The sequence below is a fragment of the Rhinatrema bivittatum genome, chromosome 3 (assembly GCF_901001135.1).
Source record: "Rhinatrema bivittatum chromosome 3, aRhiBiv1.1, whole genome shotgun sequence".
Classification (NCBI taxonomy): domain Eukaryota; kingdom Metazoa; phylum Chordata; class Amphibia; order Gymnophiona; family Rhinatrematidae; genus Rhinatrema; species Rhinatrema bivittatum.
This window is the reverse complement of record NC_042617.1, coordinates 315,228,726-315,246,672: the sequence shown is the minus strand read 5'-3', so window position 1 is coordinate 315,246,672 and position 17,947 is coordinate 315,228,726. Positions and strand designations below refer to the sequence as shown.

The 17,947-nt window shown below is 42.8% G+C and overlaps 1 protein-coding gene across 1 annotated transcript in view; it reads left to right on the top strand.

Annotated features, from left to right (window-relative positions):
• Positions 1–17,947, top strand: part of LOC115087719 (dermatan-sulfate epimerase-like) — a 105,675-nt gene that overhangs the window by 21,460 nt on the left and 66,268 nt on the right. The window contains 1 exon segment of the mRNA XM_029595229.1: positions 2,176–2,440. Within this exon segment, the coding sequence (XP_029451089.1) occupies positions 2,176–2,440 (265 nt within the window).

Here is a 17,947-nt window from a genome sequence, read left to right as displayed (position 1 = left end):
CATCCCAAGAACACTTCCTCTCTAGCACAATACTAGCACTGAACGCATACATTTACTAAGACAGTGGCAAGCCCTGAGAACACCTCCTCTCTCACTGGGTGTACTGGAACTGCATGCATACATTTCAGTGTTGCCAGGTTTTCATGAAAGAACAAGCACTTTTTTCCAAAAAAAAACAAGCCCAAAAAAAGCCCAAAACACATGAGATTGAAACTTTTTATTTTTATAACATTTAACGACCTCACATACTCATTCCCCTCTCCTCACCCCCCTCCAAGCACATATCTGGCCCCCCTCAAACTGATTCCCCCCTCCGAGCACATCTCTGGCCCTCACATACTCATTCCCCTCTCCCCACCCCCCTCCAAGCACATCTCTGGCCCCGCACACACTGATTCCCCCTCCGAGCACATCTCTGGCCCCGCACACACTGATTCCCCCTCCGAGCACATCTCTGGCCCTCACATACTCATTCCCCTCTCCCCACCCCCCTCCAAGCACATCTCTGGCCCTCCATAAAGTCTAGAGGACGTGAATGAAGAGTGGGTGGCTCGCGGGAATGACGGCTACTGCCTGGAGATAATACCATTACTCAATAAACATACACATGGTTAATGCAACTCCAACATTGCTCTAAGCTTCAACGGCAAGAGGAAACGTGGAAAAAGATTTGCATTCACAAAAAAAGCGGGGAGTAGCTTGCTTGTTACGGCGGTTACTACCCCAAACCAAATAAGCCTGGTACTTCACTTTCAATGCATATCCAGCATAACTCTCTGCTTCAACGGCAGGGGGAATGAAGAAAAGTGGATCTATATACAGACAACAACCAACAAGGTCTGAATTATTTAGTCTGGGTAAACAAATAATAGAGGTGTGCATCCGTTTTCCACGTATTTGTAATCCGCAACTTATTTTTTTGCTATCTGTTAAATACGTGGGGAGGCGAAACGCATCGTGACTCCCCACGTATTAAACAGATTTCTGTTTAATTCGGCCTAAATAAAAATTTAAACCCCCCCACCCTCCTGACCCCCCCAAGACTCACCAAAACTCCCTGGTGGTCCAGCGGTGGGGTCTGGGAACTCACTCACACCCTCGGTGCTAGTTTCATCACAGCGCCGATAGCCTTTGTCACAGGGGCTACCGGTGCCATTGGTCAGCCCCTGTCACATGGCCATCAGCGCCATCTTGTGCTCCTACCATGTGACAGCGGCTGACCAATGGCACCGGTAGCCCCTGTGACATAGTATGGGCAAAGGCTATCGGCACCATTTTGAGTCCTGGCATCGGACGGCAGGTCACTCCGGGACCCCCGTTGGACCCACAGAGACTTTTGGCCAGGTTGGGGGGGCCTCCTGACCCCCACAAGACTTGCCAAAAGTCCAGCAGGGGTCCGGGAGCGACCTCCTTTCACGCCGGCCGGCCGCTCCCTGTGACATAGTGAGGGCAAAGGCGATCAGCGCCATTTTGAAACCAGTCCAGCACCGGCACCGAGGGTATGATTGAAGGGATGGCTCCCGGACCCCCCGCCAGACCACCAGGTACATGTAAAAGGTTTTTTTGGGGGGGGGTCGGGAGGGTGGGAGAAGCAAAGGGGTAATTTGTAAAGGGTCGGGGTGGGTTTTTTGTTTTTTTTTTATCGGGCCATCGGCGCCATTTTTATCAGTGGTAGCCAAAATGGCGCCGATGGCCCGAGAGCGGGAGATCGCACCGGGACCCCCCCCCCCCCACTGGCCCACCAGGTAATTTAACATTTTGGGGGGGTTCGGGAGGGTGGGGGAGGGTAAAGGATTGGTTTTAAAGGGTCAGGGTGGGTTTAGGGGTTGTTTTGGTGTGCCGGTTTTCCCGCCCTCCCCCCAAATAATTCCCGTACTCGATTTAACGATTTTTCACGATAAATCGAGGGAATTCCTATTGTATCGAGTTCCTTACCGATTAATGACGATTTTAAAATTATCAGACGATAATTTAAAATCGTTAAAAAACGATTCACATCCCTATTAATTACTCAAGTATTTCTGTGCCATTAATACAGACTGCACCTAATTTATACATCATCCTACAATATGTCCAATATCTTAGCAGACATGAGAATATGTTTGGATACATTCGTGAGGCAGAAGAAATAGTCTGCAGGAATGAATGCTCTCTGTCTTTCTTTATCTCCAATAGGTTAGTGAATGGCGCTCCTAAGGATGAAGTCCCTTTAGCACATTCTCTGGTTGGCTTTGCCACTGCTTATGACTTCCTGTACAATTACCTTACCAAGACACAACAAAAGACGTTTCTTGAGGTAATTGCCAATGCTTCTCGATATATGTACAAAACGTCACTCAGACGTGGATGGGGTTACCAGTACCTGCACAATCATCAACCTACCAACTGCATGGCCCTTCTAACAGGAAGTCTGGTTCTGATGAGTGAGGGTAAGTACTAAGTACTAACCAGGGCTGAAAGAGTTCTGTGAATACTGAAAGACGCACAAATTATAAGGTAAGCAGTCAGTGAATCTCCCTCTCCAAAATTGATAAAGGTGGAAGTGATTACAGGTATTACATTTACCTCTGTTCATTCTGTTTTGGAGAGGGAGTGGCTTAAGTTTTACCTCTGGGATCACGTCATGCTTTTCTTATTGACACTCCTTCTGTCCTTTGTAAATCATTTTAGTTGCAAAAATCAAAAGTTTTTACTCAGGTAAATATGTTTACTGATCAAAAACGTGGTTTGAATATTTCCCCATCCCCTTTGTTCAGAAAAAGAAGCGGGATTAGGTAGAAGATGAAAAGTGCATTAGTGATTTTATTTTCACATCACTTTTTGGGGTGTACTTTTGCACCTTTTTCCACATAGATACAAAAGTCCCATGGTGAGTACACCCCCTGAATTTTCAAAAACAACTCTGCAGAGTTCTCACTTTAAAAGTTGATTTCCAAGCCCTCACAGTTTCATTATTACCTTTCCTTTCCCAATCTCCCATTGCCTCAGGTGCCTATGTAGACCATGATTTCTGTTCTACCTTCACAATATATTTAAATTTATATGTACAGTATCTATGTTTTATTATTACATTGAAATCTGGATCAACTTTTATGTTGCTTAGCTTACAGTTTCTGCATGTGTAGTACTCCCTTTCCTGATTGGTTATTGTTTAAATGTTTCTGATCGAATCTATTCCTGTTTGTTCCCCCTCAGTCTGTGTTCTCTTGCTTCTTCCAATTGGTCATTTGCCCATTGGAATCCTTGGGAGACCTTACTTCTTGCTGAAAGTTCAGTTTGAAACTGGCTCTTGACAAGCTTGCAGCTCTCCTGAATCCTCTGCAAGCTCCTAGAAGCAATGCTCTTTTCACCTTCATCCTTGCTTTTTTCATATCTATTTCTCACCATCTGCTGGGTTCTGCTATTTACTGGTAGTTACTAGTTACAGCTTCCTTTATGGCTGCTGTCATCTGCCAATGACTGAGCTCTGAGTTTCTCATCACATATGTACCAGGTCTGGTATCTGTGCAGCTATCTTCAATATCATGCCATTTGCAGTGATTGTTAAACTGTTTACCATTCAATAAAAGTTTTTGATATTAATGTCTGAGTTCTCTCTGACTTTAGGAAGCTAAAAAAGGAAGAGATTTAACTGTCTGCATAGATTTTTAAGATAGGTCATTGGGAGATGAGGGCAGAACAAGCTCTTTGGAACAGAGACTTATTAAACCTATACATAATTTACTGTAAGTATGATTCAATGGATTTTAAGAGTATAAAAGGCTTGAATTCATGTGGTTGTCAATTAGAAATGATTCTCTGGATGTTCTATATTATCTCCTCTTCACCAGAGCCTGAAGTACTACCCCAGTGTCATAGGCCAGTGCTGATGATCCAGAGTCCCTTTAAAGGTGTCTGCTATTGACACTGTATGACACGCTGACACTCCACCCAGCTGCAATTGGATATAATGGCAATAAAGATGTACCAAGCAATGTTGCTCAGAAGCACATGGTTCAGAATGATGTATCTTTGAAGGATATTAAGAGAACAGGGAAAATAGGGCATCCCAGTAGAGAGGTTGCAATTAATGCCAAGTGTCCCAAAGTAAAGGGCAGAAAGATTCCAAATTATCTCTGTCAACTGATAAGCAGGTTGTTAATACAACTAAAAAATAACTTGGAAATGTCTGTAAACAAATGCTAGAAGTCTAAAAAATAAGATGGGAAAGTTAGAATGTATAGCACTGCATGAAGAGATATATTATTGGCATCTCAGAGACCTGGTGGAAGGAAGATAACCAATACAGACTGCTTGTGGCACAGCCCAGGAGAGGAATCAACTGTTTCCAGAGCAGATAAGCCACTGATTGCTAAAAATTGAAATTATTATATTGTAGAAGCTTTCTGTGTATAAATAATGCTCTGTGCTTTCCATTATCCCTTCTCTACTAGTGCTCTATGTTTCATTATATCTGGGCTCTCTGGGCCTGATTTTAAAAAGCATTTACTCGAGTAAAAACCAGGTTTACTGGAGTAAATTCACTTTACTTGAGTAAGTAGGTTTTTGAAAATTGCTATAATATATGCCATTGACTTGTCTATAGGATTTACTCACATAAGTGCACTTTACTTGAGTAAATGGCTTTTGAAAATTGCTACAATAGTAGCTACATTTACGCATGTAACTCCTTTTGAAAATTACCCCCTCTGTGTATAAATACTGCTCTGTGCTTACATTATACCTTTCTCTAGGTCTGGTTATTGTATATTATTTTGTTTGGTTCCTTGTAATTGTTTGCTTTAAGATTCAGTAAACCTGCATCTCTCTTATTGTATAGCTGTCTTTAATAATCTGTTTAATATTGGCACATAAGTGCTGTGGGATCATTTAATAGCTAAAGGACTAGTAAAGTTCCAGGAAGTGTCCTGCTCTAATCAGATTGACCTAGGTTTAAACTGTTTGGCTCCCTCCCATCCTACCCCTCTACCCACCCACCCCTAGGTTTGTTTTTCTTATGTAGACTGCCGAACTTAAAATTAGCATCAAGATAAATTAGTACATTGGTATTTCCTTAGGTGTTAACAATCAAATAATTTACCAAAATGAGGACTATCCAATGTAACTATTGTGGAGCCTTTATTCTGAGGGAAAGCATCTGGAAACTTGGAGCTTGCCCCATTTGTGAACAACTGTCTTCCTTGAAAAAGGAGCTGGCTGAAGTTATAGCTCAATTAGCTTCAATAAAGAGAATTTCACCCACATTATAGTACTCAGAAAATAATTCCCCAGTGCCACAGAAAAACCAGGAGTCAAGAAAGAGATACAGTAGGCTCAGGTAGGATAACACATGTGACCCATAGTCACCCATTCTTGACAGATGGGCAGCCCACAAGTATACCCCCCCACACTCAAACAGGACATTAAGGAACTCATTAAAAACCAGGATTACAGTGGGCTCTGGTAGAATTAGACCTGTGATGAGGAGTCACACTGTATCAAGTGCAACAAGAACAAAAAGCCTTCTCTATATTAAAAACACTGAAGAAGTTCTTGAGAAAAACATTGAAGTGTTACCAGAAAAGAGAAAAAAAAAAACCAATGCAAGCAGAAATTCAAAATCCATAATCAAAAGAAAAAAGCACATTGAGATGGATGACTCTGTCATCAGTGGCACAACTGCAAAGGGAAAGAGTGAAGTGAATAGCAAATCTCAACTAAAGTCTCAAAAGGAGTCAAGGAAAAGCAGTAACCTTAACGAGAAAACCTGGAAAGCTATGACCACAAACACTCAGTTTGGGAAATAAAATCCCAGATCTGCAAGCCCTAATGGTGGAGGCAGGCTTGGACGTTGTTTCTATCACAGAGACATGGTTCACAGAATCTCATGATTGGGATATGGCAATACCTGGCTATAACTTGTTAAGGAAGGACAGAGTGGATAGAAAAGGGGGAGGTGTGGCTCTTTATGTCAGAAACAATATCCAAGCATCTGAGCTGCAAGGAAGATGGGGCAATGAAGAAGCACTATGGGCCGACCTAAAAAAAAGATGACGGGGCGTCCATTTATATTGGAGTGGTTTACAGGCCTCCAAACCAAACGTGTTAGTCAGAGATCTGGTTGAAGACATCCAAAAGATAGGAAAGAAGGGAAAGGTGGTGATTGTTGGAGACTTTAATATGCCAGATGTAGACTGGAAAATCCCATCTGCAGAATCTAAAAATAGTAGAGCGATAGTGGATGCCCTGCAAGTAGCTTTGTTCAAACAAATGGTAATGGAACCCACGAGAGAAGGAGCTATACTTGACTTAGTGCTCATTAATGGAGATAATGTCTCTGATGTCCAGGTGGGCACCCACCTCAGCACCAGTGATCATCAAACGGTATGGTTTAATATCACAAAAAGGATACAGAAAAGAAACACAAAGACCCAGGTTTTGCAGTTCAAAAACATGGACTTTGAGGAAATGGGGAAGTACCTGGAGAAAGAACTAAAAGGCTGGGAGAAAGAAAGAGATGTGGATCAGCAGTGGACCAATCTAAAAGGAGCAATTACCAAGGCAACTACTCTATATGTTAGAAAAGTAAAGAAAAGCAAAAGAAAAATGAAACCTATCTGGTTCTCAAAGGAGGTGGCTGACAAAATAAAGGCCAAAAGAACAGCATTCAAGAAATATAAAACATCCCAAAGGGAGGACCACAAAGAAGAATATTTGATTGAACTGAGGGAGATGAAGAAATTAATCAAGACGGCAAAAAGTCAAGTGGAAGAGAGGATTGCCAAGGAGATAAAGAATGGTGACAAAACATTTTTCAGATACATCAGCGAAAAGAGAAAAGTTCAAAGTGGTATAGTGAAATTGAAAGGTAGAAAGGATCAATGTGTGGAGAGTGATGAAGAAATGGCAGAAATATTAAACGAATACTTCAGTTCTGTGTTCACTAAAGAAGACCCTGGAGAAGGACCATCTCTACTTAACAAGAAACTGGAGGGGAGTGGAGTAGATGAAATTCCAGTAGAAAATGTATGGGAAGAGCTGAAGAATCTGAAAGTGGACAAAGCCATGGGACCTGATGAGGTTCATCCTAGGATACTGAGGGAGCTCAGAGATGTGCTGGCAGGTCCACTGTATGACCTGTTCAATAGATCCCTAGAAACGGGAGTGGTGCCGAGTGATTGGAGAAGAGCGGTGGTGGTCCCGCTTCTCAAGAGTGGGAACAGAGAAGAGGTTGGTAACTACAGACCAGTTAGCCTCACTTCGGTGGTGGGAAAAGTAATGGAGTCACTGTTGAAAGAGAGAATAGTGAACTATCTACAGTCCGGAGAATTGCTGGACCAGAGGCAGCATGGATTCACCAGGGAAAGATCCTGTCAGACAAATCTGATTGACTTTTTTGACTGGGTAACCAAGGAATTGGATCAAGGAAGAGCGCTCGATGTCATCTACTTGGATTTCAGCAAAGCTTTTGATACGGTTCCGCACAGGAGACCGGTGAATAAAATGAGAAGCTTAGGAGTGAGTGCTGAAGTGGTGGCCTGGATTGCAAACTGGTTGATGGACAGAAGACAATGTGTGATGGTAAATGGAACTCTCTCTGAAGAGAGAGCGGTTTTAAGCGGTGTACCGCAAGGATCGGTGTTCGGACCGGTCCAGTTCAATATCTTTGTGAGCGACATTGCGGACGGGATAGAAGGTAAGGTTTGTCTATTTGTGGACGACACTAAGATCTGCAACAGAGTGGATACGCTGGAAGGAGTGGAGAGAATGAGTCGGGATTTAAGGAAGCTGGAAGAGTGGTCAAAGATATGGCAGTTGAGATTCAATGCCAAGAAGTGCAAAGTCATGCATATGGGGAGTGGAAATCCAAATGAACTGTATTCGATGGGTGGGGGGAAGGCTGATGTGCATGGAGCAGGAGAGAGACCTTGGGGTGATAGTGTCTAATGATTTGAAGTCGGAGAAACAATGTGACAAGGCGATAGCAAAAGCCAGAAGAATGCTGGGCTGCATAGAGAGAGGAATATAGAGTAAGAAAAGGGAAGTGATTATCCCCTTGTACAGGTCCTTGGTGAGGCCTCACCTGGAGTACCGTGTTCAGTTCTGGAGACCGTATCTACAAAGAGACAGAGACAAGATGGAAGCGGTACAGAGAAGGGCGACCAGAAAGGTGGAGGGTCTTCATCGAATGACTTATGAGGAGAGATTGAAGAATCTAAATATGTACACCCTGGAAGAAAAAAAGAGGAGCAGGGGTGATATGATTCAAACTTTCAGATACTTGAAAGGTTTTAACGATCCAAAGACAACAACAAACCTTTTCCGTCAAAAATAAAATCAGCAGAACCAGGGGTCACAAGCTGAAGCTCCAGGGAGGAAGACTCAGAATCAATGTCAGGAAGTATTTCTTCATGGAGAGGGTGGTGGATGCCTGGAATGCCCTTCCGGAGGAAGTGGCGAAGACCAGAACTGTGAAGGACTTCAAAGGGACGTGGGATAAACACTGTGGAATCATCAAGTCTAGAGGACGTGAATGAAGAGGGGGTGGCTCGCGGGAATGAAGGCTACTACCTGGAGATAATACCCTTATTCAATATACATACACACGGTTAATGCGACTCCAACATTGCTCTAAGCTTCAACGGTAAGAGGAAATGTGGAAAAAAAAAAAGGATTTGCATTCACAAAAAAGCAGGGTGTAGCTTGCTTGTTAGGGTGGTTACTACCCCCAAACCAAATAAGCCTGATACTTTACTTTCAGTGCATATCTAGCATAGCTCTCTGCTTCAACGGCAGGGGAGAAGGTCTGATACTTCACTTCCAATGCATAGCCAGCATAGCTCTCTGCTTCAACGGCAGGGGAGAAAGTCTGATACTTCACTTCCAACGCATATCCAGCATAGCTCTCTGCTTCAACGGCAGGGGCAATATAGAAAAGAGTATCTATATATATAGACAACAACCAACAAGGACCAAATTACATAGTCGAGTAAACAAAAGCATGGGTGTAGCTTGCTTATTGAGGCGGTTACTACCCCTAACTAAGCTACATATTCAATTAGATGCAGTTCCAACACTGCTCTCTACATTAATGGTGGGGTGAAAGGGAAATAAAACTAAAAGGTACTAAGAGCCAAGCGTAACAAGTAAGAGGGAAAAAAAAATGCATAGCTTGCTGGGCAGACTGGATGGGCCGTTTGGTCTTCTTCTGCCGTCATTTCTATGTTTCTATGTTTCAATGGGACACTGTGATACCAGGTTACAAATTATAGTGAAATGATAGGATGGCTCAAATTGGTGGAGGAGTTGCATTTTATGTTAAAGAGAGCATTGAGACAAACAGGATAAAAGCTCTGCAGGAAACAAAATGCTGTGTTGAATCTTTATGGATAGAAATTCCAGGTGAAAAGGGGAATAAAATAGCAGTAGGGGTGTAATATCATCCACTTGGCCAGAATGAACAGACAGACAATGAAATGTCAAAAAAAAATTAGGTATGCTTAGACAATCTGAAGCACAGTAATAATGGGTGATTTCAATTACCCCAGTACTGACTGTGTGAATGTTACATTGGGGCATTTTAGAGAGGGAATGTTCTTGATGAAATAAATGACCACTTCAGGGAGCAGCTGGGACAAGAACCAAGAGGGGAAACTATTTTAGACTTTGTCCTTAGTGGAACACAAGAGTTGGTGTGAGAGGTAATAGTGTTGGAGCCTCTTGACAATAGTAATCACAACATTATCAAATTTGACTTTAGGGAGCACAATAAAGAAATCTACTGCAACAGCATTTAACTTTCAGAAAGTTGACTGTGATAAAATGAGGAAAATGGTTAGGAAAAATTGAAGGAGCAACTGCAAAGGTTAAGAGGTATATTTTAAAAAAGTGTTGCTCATGCAAAAATGGCCACATATATGTGAGCTTTAAGAAACCAGGAAGAATGCGTGCACAGGCATTCAGAATAAGGAGACAGGGCAAGATTGTTCCAAAACTGATTCATGTAACCACAAATTTTGGAAAGGAAATGTGTATATTGCCTGTGTAACTTTGCTACTGGTTCTCATGAGACACAGGAGTCTGAAAGAGAGAACCTCTGTATAGGGTCAGTCTGACACTCTATATATGCTCCACTGTAGAGGGCACTTTGAATCGAGGTGGGTTTTTGGGAGGTGGGTTGGGGTTGGGGGAAGTGGTGTTACAGACACATTCAGAGGTATTCATTGAAAATTGACATCACTAAAGAATTTTATTCTTTACTAGCATTGCTGTGGCTCAGTCTGGTTAAATGGAAAAGAAAGAAAAGAGAAAGTGCACGTTTCTAATATGTTTAAGCGAGCTGTTCTCTGTTCAGCTCTTTGCGCTTTGGCTGCTGCAGGCTGCAGCTGCTAGTGATCTCTTCACAGCCGCTTTCTACTGCATTTGTTCTGCTCCGGCTGTCCCAACTCCCTCCCCCCTTCCCCGGTGGTGGACGGACTGGCTCGGCGACTCTTCTACCCTTTCCTCCTCCTGTGTGTAACTGTCCGGCAGTCCCTACTCCCTCCCCCCTTCCCCAGCGGCGGAGGAACAGGCTGAGCCGTTTCTCGGAGTGGCGACTCGTCTGCCCTTTCCTCCTCCCCTCTGTGACACCCAGCACGTAGCGCAGAGCTCTATGGTTCGCACATACGTGGTAGAGCTGCTCTGTACTGCGCTGTTGCGGTCAGTTGGTCAGAGCCCATTTATATTGTAGATAGCATGTGTTGCTTTTACGTCCAACAGATGGTGCTGTTTTTCCAAAAAAGCATGTTTTTACCTGTCACAGGTGTGACATCTATATAATATAGGTATATAAAAACACACGCTTATTCGAATGCAACGTTGTGTCAAAATTTCAAAGCAATCGGTGAAGAACTTTTGGAGATTTAAGATTTTGAACATTTACATTTTTATTTATATAGATAAGCAATGACAAGTCTAACAAGAGGAGTTGATTTATACACTGCAGTCTCTCTCTGCTAGCTGCATTGTACAAATAAAGGTGAGCCAATTGATTTAGTATATCTGGATTTCCAGAAAGTATTTCTCAAAGTCCTTCATGAGAGACTTCTTAGGAAATTAGAAAGTCATAGGATGGGGCAGTGTCCTATTGTGGATTGCCAACTGGTTAAAAGATAGAAAACAGAGAGTAGGGCTAAATGGTAATTTTTTCCAATGGGGAAAAGAGAATAGTGGAGTGCCCTATGGATCTGTCTGGGATCACTGCATAAATGACCTGGAAATGAGAACAAGTGAGATGACCAAATTTGCAAATGACACAAAATTATTCAAAGTTGTTAAATCACAAGAAGATTGTGAGAAATTGCAAGAGGACATTGCAGAACTAGGAGACTGGGCATGGAAATGGCAAATTAAATTAAATTTAGTCAAGTGCAAAGCGATGCTCTTAAGGAAGAGTAACCCAAATTATGGCCATACAATGCAAGTTTCCATATTAGGAATCACCACTCAGGAAAAGGATCTAGGTGTCATTGTTGAAAATACATTTAAATCTTCTGCTCAGTGTGCAGCAGTAATCAAGAAAGCAGAGATTAAAGATGGCTGACCGTTAGGTGACTGGCATGAACGCTCCCTCTTGCTATGGAGTTACTCTTCCAGGTCTGCGAGAATAGCGACTTGGTGGAGCCTTACCTTCAAATTTCTTTTGATGGGGCGGAAGAGAAAGCCCAGGTTGGTGTCTTTCCCTGCAACTCCTTCAGGGCAGTCTTCGTCGGGCCCGATGGATGTCCACGTCGTCCGCAGCAGCCCCATACCGGGGAACCAGCCGCTGAAGAGAGGGGGAGGGGAATTTGAGCTCCCCTCTCTCCCAGGCTCATTGTCTCCACTGAGCCCGATACGAGGAACGCCTCCTGGAAATCTGGCAGCCGCAAGGACCTCCTCAGTGGCTGTTGAGACAGCACTGAACCAAGAGGTAGTCGTGGCGAGCCCAGCAGGGAGCAGTGGGGTGGTGGAGGTGGCTGCAGGTCCATTGACCACCCAAGGACAATTGGCACTTCCAGTGTTGCCGCCAGTTCAAAGACCCGGTGAGGTATCTCTTTTTTTCTTTAATTTTATTTTTATTACATTTTTAAACTTTACACAACAAAACATTGTGATGGGATAATTAGGTGATATACATAGAAATAGGAGCATTCCAAAAGAAACATTGTACAAGTAATTATCAATTCTAGTCCACGCTACAATAACAAACAATAATGGGGGGGGGGGGGCAGCGGCGGGTGGACATAATATCCTTAGCTCGATAATTCTGAATTATACATAGAGGAAAAATGAATTTGGATACCCACAATGAGTTGCCTACTTATGCCTTCTGTGCTGACTAAGTCACATTGGGATGAGTATCTAAAAAGAAACGTAGCTGGGATGGTTCAAAAAATACGTATGTCAAATCTGCATGCTTAAGTACACATCTACAGGGGTAACGAAGAATAAGTTTTGTACATTTCAACAACGCTTCTGCTCTCATTTCTATAAACTTTTTTCTTCTTTCCTGTGTTACCCGTGTTATATCTGGGAATAACCATACTTTATAGTGTCGTGACCTCCACCTGCTGAATCCACAGCCCAGCTTCCTCCTCTGGAGCCTCGTGTGCCTTCCAATCCTGCTAGCACTTCCGAAACAGCTGGAGGCTGTCGTAGCATAAGTTACTTGAGCTTCTCTCAGAGGGAGTTATTTGTAATCCTTTCCAAGCAGGCTAGGGTCTATAACTGGGGTAAGCCACTCTCGCAACTACTTGCTTTAAGGCTCCCTCCCCTGGGTGGGGAATATTAGCCCCTCCGTGAAAGGGTTAAAAAAACAAACAAACAGTCACAATGAACAGTTCTATATTAGTTCAACGTCATTCCTCTCTTTTTCCACAGCAGTGCAGTAATGCCTCTCAAATGTCCAACAAAAAAAAAAAGCTGCACCAAAACAACTCTATGTCCCCATATACTGCTGTCAGTCTTCTATCCTGACTCGAACCGCAATGTTGGGGACTCAGCACAACTCACCCCTTCTCCCCTAGTAGCTGTGCTTCAAGTAATGGATTCCCTTTACCACCTTCAATAGCCAGCACTCTCTTTAGTTAGTGCTTTACGGGCAAACAGTTGAGACCAACAATTTCACCTTGCCAGTCTTCCCTCAATTCCTCATTTCCTTCCTTCCACACTTACTCAATCTCAATGCCGGACAAAGAAGACTCTTCAGTGGGTGACTCCCAGTCCATCGCTTCGGCTTCCACCTCCCCCTCCTCCCACGAGCTGCTCTCCTCATATTCCTCCTCACTCAGGGACACACCCTCTTCTTCCCATTGCATCGACTCAGCTGACTCCAATTCGCCCCTATCAACTTCAGCAGTCACTTCAGCCTCATCCTGGGCGTGAGCTGTCCAATGCTGCTCTGGAACCCTGGGTATTGTAGTTCTTATAGGGTATCTAAGCGCTTCCTGCTGTTTCACCTGGGGATAGTTTGGCATCTTTTTACTTTGGCCCGGCTTTCTACCCCTCCAGGATGGTGGTTTGTTGCTTTTCTCATTACAATAGCCATAATATAACTCCAATCTACTACGGAAAAACAATCTCAATATGTTATTTTTCTCACTTAAAAAAGCAAAAGTCACAAACAAACTGCCTCTTGAATCCACTTTATCTTCATGGGACAACTCCAATAGTTCCGTAACATTCGGTTGTTGTTGTAATTCTGTATTCTCTTGATCCTCTTCCTTTTTCTTCTGCGGTAAGTAGTACGCTTTTGTTATTTAAGGTAGCGCCTCCATAGGGATTTTTAATATTACATTTAAGTAATTTTTAAACAGATCTAATGCAGAAAATTGTGGTATTATTGGGAAGTTCAATACCCTTATATTTAAGCTGCGAAGTGTGTTCTCAATGTTCTCGATCTTTTTATTCTGAACAGCTTCATGTTGGATTATTTGTTGTTGGTGACTTTCTATTACTTTAATTTTCTCACCCATTTCATTTATTTTCTTTCCCTGGTCTTCAATCTTTTTTCCATTTTCCAAATTTCGTTTGTTCGAATCTAGGCATGTTTTAGAAAGTTTAATAACCACACCTTCAATGGCTGCCAAAGCCTCCCAAATCTATTCAATTGTAATTTTAACGGGTTTTACAAGGAAAGGAGTCAAAACTTGTAGAGACTCACCAACCCGCGTGGCTTCAGCCCCAGTGTTCCGATACATTTCCAGCGTTTGAGGAGCAGGTTGCATTCCCTCTGAGACTTGTGGTAAATATAATCCAATTTGTGATATATTCGTCTGCCATCCTGTAGCCATTTCTCTTTCCTCAGGGGATTCTCCTCTAGGTTCTCCTCTGTTCTGGCCTCTCGGCTCCACGGGTTCCTCCAGGGGACTCGCGATGGTATCCTGCATCTCTCTTTCTCGCTGGGGGGGGGGGGGGGGCGGCGTCTTTGGCACGCCGGGACTAAGCAAGATTTTATCAGCCAATGGTGGAGGCGTTCGCTCTCTGCCTCCGTCCTCCACTGCACTTGCTCCCGGCTCCTTCAGCGTAGAAGTAAAGAAGGTTTGAATAGAAGTTTGCGGCACCTCCGGACTTGCTGAAACAGCCTGGCTCTCACATAACCGGCTTTCAATTTGGTATGTGGCATTTCGAAAGTATTTTGACTAGGAAATCAGGCTTTAAGAAAAAATGCTGCAGAGCAACCTTCTCACCCTTCTCATTTGGGTGCCATCTTGACTCCACCCCCGTTGAGGTATCTCTTTTAACAATATGGGATGCTATTGCTGAGTTCTGAAGTTCTATAGTGCAATAGTTGTCGCCTATAGTTAATAAATATAATGAACTGGAACAAAATGTTTTGGTATTGGGAAATACTGCAGCAGATATGAGCCAACAGATACCTACCATTAGAGTGCAAACAAATTCTATGCAGCAGTCTCAACATGTGTTGGCTAAAGACAATGCTAATTCAGCACTAAAGGTAGAAAATTTAGAAAATACCTTCAGGAATAAAAATTTAAGAATCATAAATTTCCCTAAAGTGCCTCTAATCCCCCTGAGGGATATGCTTAAAAGATACTTGATGGAAATATTAAAAATAGCAGAAAATGCTATTCCTCCAACATAAAAAATATTTTATTTGCCACCATATAAAAGGGAGATGGAAGGAATGGAAATACTACAACCTGTGGAATGGGGATTAACAGCTTTAATTGAAAATGGATTTAACAGCTTTAATTGTTCTTATTGATGAGGTCTCAAGTGCAACAGATTGGGGGTGTTTTTTTTTTTTTCTTAAAATTCCCTGCAAATGCATGGTGAAATATCAAAATAATTCATTTGTATTTTTTGACCCCCCTCAGTTGTCACAATTCTTGATTGGGAAAATTCCATGTGTCAACTCCCCTGACAACCCCTAGCCGTAAACACTCGTAATAATGTTCCTTAAATATAATATAGCTACTGCAACCTAACTGTCGTGTAGCCTTTCTTTTTAGTTAGTTTGTTACTAATTTCTTTGGATTGAGTTCTTGTCTCTCCTCTATTGAGGACTGGAGCAGTATTGACTTTGGAAATAATAATTTTATTATGTAATTCCCTATGAACAAGTTTGTGTAAAGCAATACCTGTTTTCTATCAAGAGTGTTCTTGCTTATATTTGAAAATTCAATAAATTAAAAATTAAAAAAAAAAAGAAAGCAAATGGAATGCTAGGGATTATTAGGAAAGGAATGGAGAATAAAACAGAGAATATCATAATGCCTCTTTATCACTCCATGGTGCGACCTCATCTTGAGTATTATGTGCAGTTCTGGTCACTACATCTCAAAAAAGATATAGCAGAATTAGAAAGGTACCGAAAAGGGCAACCCAAATCATAAAGGGAAATGAACAATTCCCTTTTGAAGAAAGGCTAAAGAGGTTAGGACAATTCAGCTTGGAGAAGAGACAGATGAGGAGAGATATGATAGAGGTCTAGAAAATAATGAGTGGAATGGTTTATATATATATTTTTTTTTTTTTTGCAGTTTGTTCATTTCAAGTAGCTTGGGCTGATCAGCTATTTGATATGAAGTTATTGCCGACTGGGGTTCTTCAAGATTCGATACTTCCTCCACTTTTGTTCAACATTTTCATCTCACCACTGACTACTGTCATTCAGGATCACAGATGCCAACCTTCATTTTATGCAGATAACATCCAAATCTCTACTAGGGTCATTTATCAAGCCACTTTAGGTCTTCATCAAGCAATAATTGGGGTCTAACGTGATAGATGTGCAATATTTATCGCATCATGCATTAGTATTTAAATAAGGTAATGAGTATGCAAAACCAGGAAAATTATGCAGATGAGGGATTTCTACACATTTTGTGGAAAGAAATCACTTTACAATGCTGCATTTAATGTGGGACATAACAAAACCTTTTTTTTTTTTATTTGCAGTAGGGTGTTAAAAATGTTTTTATTGCATGATAATGGCCATTATTATGGATCACGGATAATAACATGCACGATAGAAACATAAGAAACATAGAAATGATGGCAGAAAAGTACCGACAATCCATTCAGTCTACCCAGCAAGCTTTCCATGGTAGTATCTGCTGCGCTGTCCAGGTAACCCGCATTTATCAGTCAGTTTTGCTTGATGTGCTTTGCTTATGGACTTGGCCGTAGAAGCAGTCCTGTGTTTTTTTCTTAATGTCTAAGCATCAGTACCCCAGACTGTAAAAACGTTGTGGCTCGTGTTGGTTGTCCCTGAATCCAAATTTCTCTTTCCTTTCAGCCTCCACTCCCCTCCTTTGAAACAGAGATCAATGTTGCAGTTGCCACAAAAGCATCAAGGCTTATTGGTTAAAGCAGGGGTCGGGAACCTTTTTGACTGAGAGAGCCATGAATGCCACATATTTTAAAATGTAATTCCGTGAGAGCCATACTAACTACAACCCCCCACCCTTCTGACTCCCCCAAGACCTACCAAATTAATTTACTACAACCCCCTACTCTCCTGACGCCCCCAAGACCTGTCAAAAGTCCCTGGTGGTCCAGCGGGGGTCCAGGGCTCGCAGACAAATCTTTAATAAAAAAGTAAAAATCTAACAAAACCCCCCACCCTCCTGATGCCCCCCAAGACCTCCAAAATTAATTTACTACAACCCCCACCCTTCTGACCCCCCCCAAGACCTGTCAAAAGTCCCTGGTGGTCCAGCGGGGGTCCGGGAGCGATCTCCTGGACTTGGGCTGTCGGCTGCCAGTAGTCAAAATGGCGCCGATGGCCCTTTGCCCTCACTATGTCTCTGGGGTTGACCAATGGCGGCGGTAGCCCCTGTGACATAGTAAGGGCAAAGGGCCATCGACGCCATTTTGACTACTGGCAGCCGATAGCCCAAGTCCAGGAGATCACTCCCGGACCGCTCCTGGATCCCCGCTGGACCACCAGGGACTTTTGGCAGGGCTTGGGGGGGTCAGGAGGGTGGGGGTTGTAGTAAATTAATTTTGGAGGTCTTGGGGGGCATCAGGAGGGTGGGGGATTTTGTTAGATTTTTACTTTTTTATTAAAGATTTGTCTGCGAGCCAGATGCAGCCATCAAAAAAGCCACATCTGGCTCCCAAGCCATAGGTTCCTGACCCCTGGGTTAAAACCATGCCTTCTGTTAAGGATAGTAACTGCCGCTCTGTGCTGGTTACCCCCATGCTCATCAGTTCCACAATTCCTCTTTTCCCCTGCCATTGAAGCAGAGAGCAATGTTGGAGTTGTATCAAAGTATCAAAGTTTATTTGTTTAAGGGTAGTAACTGCCACACCAGCATGTTACCACATGCACGCTTTCATAGTTTCCTTTAGAACTTGTCCATAGAAGCAGTCCCAGTGTTTTTTCACTTATGTCCGTGTAATAGTATCCCAGATCATGGAAGTCGGGGCTCTCAATTGTCGTCTGAATCAAATTCCTCTTATCCCCCTGCTGTTTAAGTGG